Below are 13,187 nucleotides of genomic sequence, written 5' to 3'. Positions count from 1 at the left end.
TTAGTTGATGGAGTTGTGGACATTGCTGCTAAGAATGTACCTTTTGACTCAAGCCTGAAATGGAAATTCTAAAGCATTTTGGATCTATGTGTAGCATAGAAGTCATTGATCTGGTATCTTCCTGTAATGGGAAGAATGCTGTATACTTAGAATTCTAAGCAAAATTTACATAGTGTGTATGTAAAATAAATACATATGCAAGTGGTTTCTACAGAGTAAATTCTTTCAGTCTGGTGGTGCTTTTAATTTATCATTGTCTTTTTAATAAAAGTTGCCATCATAATTTGAGTCTATATAAGAGTATATTATTCTGATGGTGATTTCGGTAAATGTTGGAGGTGGGCATTGGGATGGTTCTACATATTCTTCTGGATATACTCAGTTGATGCCATTCATAAAATGTGGTGACCAGAACTAAACACAGTATTCTGGCTATGGTCTTAACAGGATGGAATATGACTTCTTTCAGTTTTAGTGCCTGCCATGTTACACTGTCGATATATCTGGAGTTTTCACAGTTCACTAAAATTGTCATTTGGTGCTACTTATCTTCCTTTGAATCTTTTGAAGACTACTCTCAACAAAACCTCAGACTTTATTCTCCTTTTCCATGAACTTTGTGATTGAGTTGGCACTTTCTTCTGTATAGTTATTTTATTTGGGGGAAAGAAGAGTAGGAATGTTGGTCCAATATCTTATCAAGTTAAAAGGGTATTATAAAACATATAGTAGCTTTTGTGAATCATGTGGGATATTTATTATAGATTTGTTTTCTACAGTTTGTTTTATTTTGCCATCAGTCTGTGTAGGTATTTGTGTGATTTTTAAGATTGGTGAATTCAGATTATTTTTTTAATCTTTTAAACTTTAGGGTATCTTTACTTTTCTTTAAGATAGGCTTAAAGTTACTTAAAATTGTTGTCCATTCTTTAGCAGATTATTTTTAATAAGTGAATAAAGGAACTGATAACTTTTAAAATGTTTACTTTGTGGTTTTGTGGTCCATGCAGAATGAGGAATCCGATTTAATCCTTATATATGCTTGTCTGGAATTAGGACTTCATTAAGCTTTCATTCAGTGAATATCAAACTTGCACTGTGCAATGATTTGTGGTAGGAATTGGTTATTGATTGATATCATCTATAAATAAGGCACAGTTCTAGATCTGGATGAACTTACTAGCAAGGGAGGGAAAGAGAAATGAATGCATGATAGAAGTAAAAAGTGTTGTGATCTCTGTTGGCTTCTGTCATCATTGATATTCTTAGAAGAATTTGGATTTTTAATAAATGCACCCCAATGTCAACTTGAAATTTACTGTTTGTTTTTCTTTTTTGAGCTATTAAATATTTTAAAACACTATGTGGGCTCAACTAATTCTAATAAGGTATTAACCTAACAGGAAATTCTAATAGTTTGTGAAGAAAGGGTTTGGTAAGAAAATTGAGAGTATAGAGATTTCAAAGAAAGATGTTTAATCTTTAATAAAACATAATGTATTTAAGCACTTCAGCACATTGTTGGTATGAAAACATATTTCTTAAAATAAGACAGGCTAGCTGGACCTGCACTTTAAGCTCTATAGTTAGTGTGGGGGGGATAAAGAAAGGGGGTAGAGGGAGACAGAAGGAAGAAAGGAAAGAGAGGGGGAGAAAGGGGAAATGGGGAAAGGGAGAGGGAAAAAGAGGACAAGATGGGAAGAGGGAAGGGGGGGGAGAAAGTGAGTGTACTACATTTGCTTATTTGATGTCTTAAAAAATTCATATTTGTTTCTCCCATAAATGATGAAAAAATAGTGTTGTATATCAGTATTTAAATATGAAAGTCAAAATGATTGCTTACATAAGAGTAAAAATAGATTTAAGACCTTCTGGACAAGAAGCTAGTAAAAAGATTGGAGATTGAAGTACATTACTGAAGGCTGCACACATTATTAAACACATGCTGTATGTAAGGTATTCTGTTAGTTGATGGAGGTACAAGTTCAAATAATGAAACAAATTCTACTTCCAAGTAGTTTAACATTTTAATGGAGGAATCAAAAAGTACATGTGTAGATAATATCTTGCATACATATAAGATGAATAATACAAATCTATATAAAGTACTTGAAAAGAAATTTTATGAGTGAGGACACTAGCTAATAATTGGGACCGTCAGGAAAGGTTTCATGCAGAAGATTATTATTAAACTGTGTCTTTTTTTAAATATTATTTTTCAAAATATATGTAAAGATAGTTTTCAACATTCATTTTTGTAAAACTTTGTGTTCCATATTTTTCTCCCTTCCTTCCTTATCTTCCCTCTCCCCAAGAGAGCAAATAAGGAGTACAGGTAAAATATGTACAATTCTTTTAAACATTTTTATGTTTGTCATGTTGTGCAAGAAAATCAGATCAAAAGGGGGAAAAAAAACATGAGATGGAAAAAAACAAGCAAATAGCAACAGTTAAAAATGAAAATACTATGCTTCTATCCACTTTGTCTCCATAGTTCTTTTTCTGGAGGTGGATGGCATTTTTCATCCCAAATCTATTGGAATTGCCTTGAATTACTGCATTGGTGAAAAGAGCCAAATCCATCACAGTTGATCATCACATAATCTTATTATTATTATGTACAATATTCTCTTAGTTTTGCTCATTTCACTTAGCATCAGTTCGTGTAAGTTTTTTTTCAGGATTTCCTGAAATCATCCTGCTGATTATTTCTTATAAAACAATAATATGCCATTATACTCATATACCATAACTACAGCCATTCCCCAGTAGAAAGTCATCTACTCAATTTTCAGTTAATTGCTAGTACAAAAAGGTCTGCTACAAACATTTTTGCCCATATGTGTCCTTTTTCCTTTGTTATACAGACCCAGTAGAAACACTGCTAGATCAAAGAATATGCAGTTAGGCCTTTGGACGTATTGAACTGTATCTCTTAAAGGAAGAGAGTAACTCTGAAGTTGGAGGTGTGAAGGAGCCAGGAAAATTCAGGGAGAAGAGGGTGTCTAGGAAGACAGGGTGATCAGTATAGATGCACCAAATAAGTAGAGAAGGATGAGAACTGAGAGCACACTATTTGGTTTGGCAATTAAAATATTTTAATTGGTAACTTTGGAGGCAGCAGTTAAAGTTGAGTGATTGACTTCAGATGCCAGATGGCAACGGGTTGAGGAAATGAATGAGAGTTAATTATACACAACTTTTTCAATTAGTTTAGCTGAGAAGGGAGGAGATATAAAAGAATATGTGTGTTTGAGTTAATTAAAATTCAATATAAGAATACTGAATTTTTCCTAGATTTTCATTGTCATTACTCGTTCTCCTTTTTTATTTCAAAATAATTTAAAAACATTTTGTCTTAAATAATATTAAATTCAATTTAATAGTCCTGAGCTTTTGGGAGACAGTGTAGCAAAGTGGATAAAGAACTGACCTTAGGGCCAGGAACAATTGGGTTCTGTTTTTTTTTTTTTTTTAATTGCATATTGCATTTGTGACCCTGAGCAAGTCATTTCTCCCTCTCCCCTCTCCCCTCCCCCTCTCCCCTCTCCCCTCTCCCCTCTCCCCCTCTCCCCTCTCCCCTCTCCCCCTCTCCCCTCTCCTCCCCTCTCCCCTCTCCCCTCTCCCCTCTCCCCTCTCCCCTCCCCCCTCCCCTCCCCTCTCCCCTCTCCCTCTCCCCTCTCCTCCTCTCCCCTCTCCCCTCTCCCTCCCTTCCTCCCTCCCCCTCTCCCGTCCCTCTCTGTTTCGTTTCTCTGTCCTCTCTTTTCTCTCTTGTCTGTCTCTCTCTTCTCTTAGCCAATATCTTAAGATTTAAAGTTGCAGAGCAAGTAACAACCTGCATTTTTAGGTTGTTTGCTCTCCAGTCCCAAATAAGGAACTTCGGGAATTCTCTATTAATGAAATCACAAGAATCATTCCTATGCTTTAAACTCCTCTGTCCTTCAGTAGGATAGACATTATTTAATGTACTCTCTTTTCTTTTAGCTTTTATTTATAAAAATCCTTTTCATTTCCTTAGAAATGATATGATTTTCAAATTGGCAAAAAAGGTCCTTTTTAGCTGTTGTCATTGCTGTTGTTCAGTTGGGGGAAAGGGGAGATGGAAGGAGAAGAATAAACAAGAAGAGTCAATGCCTTATAGGAATTTTGCATCAGTCATTCACTATTAACAGATTTAGTAGATAAATGATTATTCCAGGAGTGAGAACATGACATAGTATGAGAGTTTAAATGTGGCCTCAAACACTGTGTGATCCTAGGCCATTCACTAAATCCCAATTACCTCTAGAAAGAAAAATAAAAGAAAGAAAAAGGGGAAAAATTGATCTACTTACATGATTCCGGAGTAGGTGAAATCATCTCTCCTCCCTGCCCCCCAACCCCTCTATCCTAGCCAACAGCATCAGATCATTCTGATCATCTGAGCATCCTAATTGCACTCTCCTTCAGTTTGTGCTAAGTCCTGTCTGCCTTTCTAAGGAATCCCCATCAGATGTCTGTCCCCACTTCTGACCCCACTATCACACTTAATAAAGGCCTTATATATTAACATAGCCTGCTGGTTGGTCTCCCTGCTTCAAGTCTTTCCCAACTTCAGTTCATTCTATACTCAGCTGTCAAATTAATCATCTTAAAGTCCAGATCTAATTTGTTACCCCCTAGTTAGTAAACTCTAGTGGTTCTTTATCACCTTCAGATTCAAATGGAAAGTTTATTTTTCTAACATTCAAAACTGTTCACATTCTGGCTCCTCTCTACTTTTCTAGCCATTTTATACTTTATTCTCTAAAATATACTCTGGCCTTTTTGCACTTCATTGCACAAGCTATTCAATATCCAGGCTCTGGACATTTTTATTGATTGTCCTCTATGCCTGTAATACTTTATTCTTTCATCTCCATTTCCTGGTTTCCTTGTCTTCAAGTTTTCCATGAAATAGCCATCTTCTTTGAGAAGACTTTATTGGTTCCCCCTAATGCTAGTCCCTTTGCTCTGTTAATTAAACATGTATATATCTTGTTTTTATGTTGATTTATTTTGATGTTTTCTCCCCCATTAGACCTTGAGCTTTCAGAGAACAGACTGCCTTACCTTGCTTTGTATTCCCATTGTTCATCAGAGTACTAACACATAGCATGTGGTTAATATTTGTTGACTGACTAGTTTGTTGTAACAATGTCTAGAGGTTATCAAGTTGATAATGCTAAAACAGAGATCTGACCATATATCTCATATTAAAAAAAAACACCTCCACCTCTGTAGCCCTAACTCTGGATGGCTCCTTTCAGAGCCTCCATGTAAGGAGAGGGCCCACCCTTGTTGCATTGCTCTCCAGGCTACATTTGGTCTTTCTCTGTCAGGCCCACAAAGAGCACTGCCCCCATTATCTTCTTTTTATGTGTTGTCCTTTCCTAATGGAATTAAACTTATTTGGGGGGAGGGCACTGTTCTACCTATATTTTGTTTGTATTCCCAGAATTTAGTATAGTGCCTTGGAATATAGTAGGTACTTAATAATTGCTTTATGAGTGATAGACATTCCCCTAAATAGGGGAAAATATTGGTGACTCTTGGCTATAACTTCTTGAGAGAGGGTAGAGAGGGGCCAGAAATAAATCTATCTAGTAAGTAATTTGACCCTTTTGTGGGATTAAAAAAAGGTTAAAGACAATTTATGTTGTATTTCTTAGGCCTAGTTTGTGGGAAGTGTTATGTAACACAGGATTTTAAGCAGGAAGGACCTTAAAACTCATCAAGTCAAACCCTTTCATTCTATAGATAAGGAAAAAGGCCTAGAGAGGTAAAATGTCTTTAAAGTGACACCAGTAACAAGCAGCAGAGCTGTGACTAAATTCTCAACTAAATATAATGCTTCTTTCACTGATCATACAACATGTAGAATAAAAATGAGACCAATGTATTTGTTATTGTTGGTAGGTTATTATAATTTGGAAAATGGTCGGAAACTTTTACTATCTTTAACATGCATTTTCTCAAGTGTAGAAATGTGTGAGAGCATTTTTACTATGATTGGTAAATCTGTGATGTGAGTCTCTGACTTATCTGAAACTAGAATCTGTCAAATTAGGTTAATTTTGATAGAAAGCTGACTGACACCCATGTTGATGAAATCCAAGAATTTCTCAAATTCCAAGGATTTTTCCTTAGAGAGTATTAAAGATTTAAAGGCTCTACTTCAACCATATTTGTGCCATGCTCTTCTAGCCTTCCAAGCTTGTGCTCAAAGCTTGAACAAAATTCTGCCTTCTATTTTTAGAAGGTAATAATTAGAGGAGAAATAATTAGGCTTTTTAATCTATAGAATTTTATTTTATTTTTTAGTTATACTAGCAGAGGCAAGACATGATATAGTGGATAGAGTGCTGGGTCTGGAATCAAAAAGATGCCAAGTTCAAATCCAGCTTCAGACACTTAATTGTGTGACCCTGCGTAAATCATGTTTGCCACAGTTTCCTAAATTGTAAAATGAAGACAATAATAGCTTTTATCTTTCAGGGTACATACTGACTGACGTAGTTTTATGGTCTTTTTTTTTCCTTGACAGTTGGAAGATGGACATACTTTATTTGATTATAATGTTGGGCTGAATGATATTGTTCAGTTGCTGATACGTTCAGAACCTGATGGTCCTAGTACTTCAATACAGACTAAGGGCGGTGAGGTAAAACCTCGTTCTAAGAGTAGCAGCAAAAGTAAAGCCAAGAAAACAACAAACAGTGGATTTTCCAATCAGCCATCTACATCATCTTGTTCATCTCTTATGGATCCAGGGATTGGAGTATATAAGGTAAGTCTGTTGTTTTCATATGTTTTAAAAATTGGTATACAAAGATAAGAACTATTGATCTTTTTTTCAGTATATAATTATTCAAAATAATAAAAATCTGTTTAAAAGTAAATATTTGAATATCGTCCTATTTTTCAGCTAATCTGAGAATTATGCCTCAGATTGAATAAATTGCGATACAGGTTTTTGGTCCATTGGTACCATGTTTTAAAGACAACAGTCTTCTGCTCTGTAGAATATCCTAGTCAAAAATAGTAATGATCTTAAAGAAAATAGTTCTTAGTTTTTTCTATTGACTCTGATATCCTAATGTAGGATATGTTCATAGTTGTAGCCAATTTGTGTGTGTGTGTGTGTGTGTGTGTGTGTGTGTGTGTGTGCAGTTTACCATCAGAGAGTAGGGAAATAAATAAAAATAAATTTTTCACATTTTTCTTCTTTAAAAATTTTGTGTCTGGGGCAGCTGAAGTCAGGAGAACCTGGAGTTCAAATCTGGTCTCAGACACTTAACACTTCCTAGCTGGAAGTTTAACACTTCCAGGTGTATGACCCTGGGCAAGTCACTCAACCCCAATTGCCTCAGCCAAAAAAAAAAAAAAAGAAAGAAAGAAAAAGAAAAAAAAGGGGGGGGGGATTGTGTTGATTTTATTTAGTGCATTTAATTTCTGTCTTTCCAAAACTTATTTTTTCTCTTACTGTGTCCCTTTCCCACTAAAAAGTCAATGTTTCTATAAAAGCCTTTGTTTTAATTTACTTTCCTTAAAAAAAAATCATATTATCCATATCCATCCTTAGAATAGAAATGTTGTTCTTGACCTCCTTTTCCTTCTAGCTCTTTATTCAGAGTGGTAAAAAGGGAAAACTATGATATAGAGAAGTAGGGAAAAAGTTGGAAATAAGATAGCTCTAAAGAATAGTGTTCTCTGTGCCTGAAGTGTGGGGCAGGAAGGTTGTGACCCCACATGATATACGTAAGCCTCTAACAGTGAAACAAGCTAAATAAAACTAGGTATTCTTCTCTATTTAGAATGGGGCAAAATCTCATACCAAAATTGATCTAATTTTCCTTTTCTTCAGAGTTTCTAGGATGGTATATCAGGGAAATGATGTAGATTTATACCTGGATTTCAGCAATACTGTTGCAGGTGAGATGGAAAGATACAGATTCCTTTATATCACAGGTAGAATTTGTTAAATATCCATACCCAGATTGTATTTCAGAGCTCTGTCCTGGGCTTTCTTTTTCAGCGTTTTTAACAATGAGTTCTTAGGAGATGTGCATCTCAGGTTTTTGAATAACATAGTGAGGGATAACTAGTAAATCAAGTGACTGAATTGTGAATAAGATCCATCTTTAGGGGTGTGAGGGAAGGGGGAATTTGTGTCCAGAAGAAAACATTTTTTGAAGATATAAACAAATAAACAAATTAAATTTATGTTAGAAGATAAGATTATAAATACTATCATCCCATAAGGCAGTGAAAAGTAGTAGAGGAAAAGTAGTAGTTCATGGACATTAGAAAGAAATCTTTCAGAATTTTTGTAACAGTTTCTCCATCAAAGATGCTGTAGAATTTACCATATTTGGACCATGACATCATAGCCACAAGGTACTAGGTAAAGAAGTAGAATAGCAATAAGGAAAATAAATATAGGAAAAATGATGAGATTAGATCAGATTGCACAAAGACAAACTCAGCTAGAAGTTATTCAGGTTTGTAATTATTGAGGAAGAGGTTTCCACATACTTAAAAAAAAAATTCCTATTGAAAAAGGTAATCAGGAAAATGTGATAATTGACATTGAGATTTATAGTTGGAAAAACTTTATATTTACTGATTTGTCCTTCATAACACCCCTATGAAGTTTTATGGATGATAGAAAACAAGTTTGTGACTCATCTATGAATACACATCGCTAGTAAATGTCATTGATGGGATACATAAGTATTAATAACATGAATCCTTAAAGTAACAGTAATTCCTAATACTGCTACTCCTCCTAATAATAATATCGCTGGGTCACTTTAAGTCATCTCACTTCTCTGGGCCTCAAGTTTCTTTATCTGTAAAATGACATCATTGAATTAGGTGTCTTTAAAAGTCCCTTTTTAGCTCTAAGTTTAGATTGACTGTGAAAGTCTACCCTTTTCTTAAAGATAGCAAATGAGGCATCCTGTCCTGCTTTTGGACCACTTTAATTGGCAGGAAGTCACACTTTATCTCAAGCCTTAATTGGTCTCTTTGCCATGTCAGCCTCTGACTCTTCTGCTTTCTGTGCCTTAGCAAAAACAAATCTACTTCTTCCATATAGTCACATACATGTACTGTCTAAGTTCTAGCATTCCTATTTATTCACATATTTGGAACTCCTGCTCTGGAGCTTCCAACTATCTTGAATCGGCATTCATTCTTTGAGTCAGGCCTCGGCTATGCTCCATGCCTGCTCTTGGGTCACATTCTCACCAGCTCCCTAGCAACTAGAACTAGAGCATTGGCCCTTGCAGTTTCAGAATTCTCACCCTCAAGCTCCTGCTAACCCAGTTGGTGAATACTTCATTTGTATCAGAGAAAGCCTTGATAAGAGTAATTTTCCTCCTTGTCCTTCAGCCATTTCCTTGTCAACTGCATTGCTAATGTGTGCACATCCTTGCCCCTCATATGCTTTCCAGTTTTGAAACTACACTTAAATCAATAATGCTATTGTTGTTTTTTTCTGAAAAGGATGTCTCCTCCTCTTTGCCCCCCACCATTTGCCGTTCTTCTGACTTTTCAAACTAAGATGCCCTTTTCTATAGATGATGTCTGGCGATTAGAACCAAGTTCCTTGAAGTCAAGAACTGTTGCTAACTTTTATAATTAATATAGTTCTTAAATATAGCAAAACTAGATAAAGATCTTTAGGCCAAAGCTTCTTTAACTGTGGGTTGTGACCCTACATGAGGTTACATAACTGCATGTAGGAATCACAAAATTATGATTTTTAAAAATTGGTAAATGTTTGATTTGTTACATCTATATTATACACCAGCATACCCAGGATCATGTAAAAAAAAATTTTTTTGAATTGAATTGAGTCATAAGGAGAAAAAGTTTAAAAAGCCCTACTTTTAGGCATTTCACTGAAGATCTCCTTTCAAATTGACATTCGGCCATTAAAAATGACTAATCTAACTATTGGTCTGAATCTTTTTTGTCATGGCATGACAGTCTAATTAAATATGAAAATCTTTTCAGAATGTTTCAAAATGGGCAAAATAAAATATGTAGTATTATAAAGGAAACCAGTTATATTAAAATAATGTTAGAAAAATATAAGTAATGTTAAAATGTTTAAAATGTTATAAAAATATTAACCAAATTCACAAATCTCAGCTTAACCTCCAGGGTTAGTCATTCAACCAGTTGTAAATCCACCTTATTATTACTTATCCCACATCATTCTGTCTTTTCCATAAGAATACAGTGAGCTGTTTTATTAAGTACTTTGATAAAATCTTGGTTAACTGCATTTATGGCATTTCTCTATGTAACACTGTCAAAAGGAGATAGTTTAGTGTGAGATTTGTCTTTGATGAAGCTATGTGGGTTTTTTACGTTTACATATATGTTCTTTAATCATTTCTTTAATAATATATTATAGAAGTTTTCTAGGTTGTCTTGTTCTTTAGTATCTTTTTCTGTTTATTTTGTAAGAAATTCTTATCTCCTTTTATTTTGGGACAGATGTATTATTCTGTTTTCTAGTAGCAAACATTAAATCTTTAGGTTCTTTCTCTAGAATCTGTATTTCATTTTAAAAATTCATTTACCAGATAAATGCTGCTTTTAAAAATGACTTTAGATTTTTATAGGACTGGTCTTCCTTTATTATGTCTTTCCCTCCTTAAATGTACTTTTTGTTTATTGTTTTTCTATCTACATTTTGTTAATGTTTTTCCTAGTTGTTTAAATAACAAGTTAATAATTTGGTTAAAATTAGAAGAGATTTCTGAATTTCTATTACATTGAACTATTATTAAAAAATTTAGCTACCCATCCTTCATGATATGTCATATTTTTTATTTTTCTGTATGAAACTCTAAAGTATGACTTGGTATATAAGCTAATCTGGTATCTCTTATTGTAAATGTAATCACTTATTTGAACTGATAATTAATATGAGATGCTTAAGATTGTCAATGACACTTGTGAATTTAGCTGTTATCCTGTTATTGAAATCATCTCAGTTATTTTTTGTGGTATTTCTTGGATTTTCTAGATGATATTCAGATATCTGCCAATGGTGATATTTTAACTTCTTTTTTGGGTTTTAACCTAACTTGCTCATGTCTTAATTGCTATTATTAGCATATCTAATATTTTGTTAAATGCTACTGATCAAATTTGATTCCTTTCTTTTTGGGAATACTTTTAGTCGTCTACTTATGTATATTTTTTTTGCTTTTTTGTGTATGTATAAATACTTTTCATTTTATAGATATGACCTGTCATGTTCCTTTTTAAGTAGTTTTCAATCATCAATAGATCTTTAATTTAATCAAATCAAAATTTATTGATATGATTTTTATTATTTGTCTTCTTGACAGGAGATAGTATTTTCTTACTACTAAAGCATCTTTTTATTCTTTGAATAAATTCTTATTGTCATAAATAGTTTTTTAAATGCTATATCTAAATTTTAAAATTTGTATCCATTAATGAGAGAATTCTTTTTATTATATGTTTTTAAAGTGAGGACTTTCTTCTTGACAAGAATTAAGTCAAAGTTAAGTCTAAATTTTATTTAGAGAAATTGTATTATGGATGATAAGATTGGCTCTTTAGCCCTTACCTTATACTCTGCCCTATGGAAAATTTACCAAACAACAGTGGAAACTTTACACAGGCTGTTTTTTGGGATTAGGGCAAAGGTAAATGACTGTGTTTCTTGAGATCTTAAGAGTTATTCCAGCCCCTAGTAGTACTAGGCAGGTGGGCAACTATATCCTGTTTTTCTGTTTCTTGTGGTTAACTGCATGAGAACTAATACAGCCCATTATGACTGGCACAGAAATTTATATAAATATGAAACCTTTGTCACTGGTCCCTTAAGGACTAAGGTTGTTGACAATAAAATTTGTTTTGACTGATAATCTATTTGCTTCCTGAAATTCTTTCCTGAGATCCGAATGGATCCTGAGTGATCTTTATTAATAAGTGATTCATTTTCCTTGAAGTTTTAGAAAAATTCACTATTTCTATTCAGATCTTCTGCCTTATTTTAATTATTAAAAAAATAGAAGGAATTTCATTAATGACTTGCCTTATGGCTTCCTATAAAATTAATCTATTTATTATTTTGCTTTCACAATTTTGATAACATATTTTTGTAAATGTCTACTGATTTCACTTAAAATCTTTATTATAATACAGATATGTATAAGATGAATTAACTTTAACTCTCCCTTCTTATTTTGGTGATTTTTTTCCCTAACTTTTGAAAATTTAGATTAATAGTCAATAAATTGTACTGATTCTATCCAGCACTCTTAAATCAGCAACACTTTCACCTTATACTTTTTTTCCTTGACTTCTAATCACTTTTCTAAATCAGAATTGTTTTCTCTTATTAACATACATTTTCATAAATATATATTTACAACAGAAACTGCTGTTGTTGCTTTCCAGTTGTTTCAGTATGTGGTTTGTTGTTTATATCATTGTCTTTTAATAGCCCATTGAATTTTTTGTGGTTTCTTTTTTGGCCCAACAGCTAACTTATTTTTGAACTTCCATGTAGTTATTTACCTTTTGCCTTTCGTTCATTTGATTTCTTTTGCATGTTTTTTTTGGGGGGGGGGGATTTTCTTTTTATAAAAACATTGTTCCTTTTAAACTTGATAATTTTTTTCCCCAGAGATTTATGAATACTTAAAACATTGTTCTGTGTAAGTTTTCTTTAGTTTGTCACTAATTCTTCTCTTTTAAAGTAAATTATTCAGGCCTTTTTATCATAATATTAAAATATTATTTTTGATTATCATGTTACTAGGCCATCATGATTTCTTTATTGTTAATTTCTTTTTGCTTGTTATAATTATTGGCTTTTCTTGCCTGAGCTTAAGTTCCATGGGTTTTTTGTTAGGAAAAGTTTAATACTTTATTCATTCACATAGTTCTCCATTTCATGGAAATGTCCTGGTTTAAATTTGATTTTATCTAAAATTATTGTGTAAATAATATCTAATTCTTAGACACTACTTAGGTGATACAGTGGATAGAATCTGGAGTTTTCTTTCCTTTTGAAGTGATTTTTTTTTTTTTCATACTAAGATGTTTATTACTCTCGTATACAATTTCAAATTGACCCAGACTTGGTGTCTTTGCTGTTGTAGAAA

At 33.4% G+C, this 13,187-nt stretch overlaps 1 protein-coding gene across 3 annotated transcripts in view; it reads left to right on the top strand.

Annotated features, from left to right (window-relative positions):
- UHRF2 (ubiquitin like with PHD and ring finger domains 2) overlaps positions 1-13,187 on the top strand; it is a 152,509-nt gene that overhangs the window by 29,174 nt on the left and 110,148 nt on the right. For 2 of the 3 annotated variants that reach the window (XM_031961949.1, XM_031961946.1), the window contains exon 2: positions 6,566-6,808. The exons of the other annotated variant lie outside the window; for it this stretch is intronic. In XM_031961949.1, coding sequence (XP_031817809.1) covers positions 6,566-6,808 — 243 coding nt within the window. The remainder of the gene's footprint in view (positions 1-6,565; positions 6,809-13,187) is intronic. 3 annotated transcript variants of the gene reach the window in all.

Source organism: Sarcophilus harrisii, chromosome 1, assembly GCF_902635505.1.
Source record: "Sarcophilus harrisii chromosome 1, mSarHar1.11, whole genome shotgun sequence".
NCBI lineage: Eukaryota > Metazoa > Chordata > Mammalia > Dasyuromorphia > Dasyuridae > Sarcophilus > Sarcophilus harrisii.
This window is presented reverse-complemented; position numbering and strand designations above follow the sequence as displayed.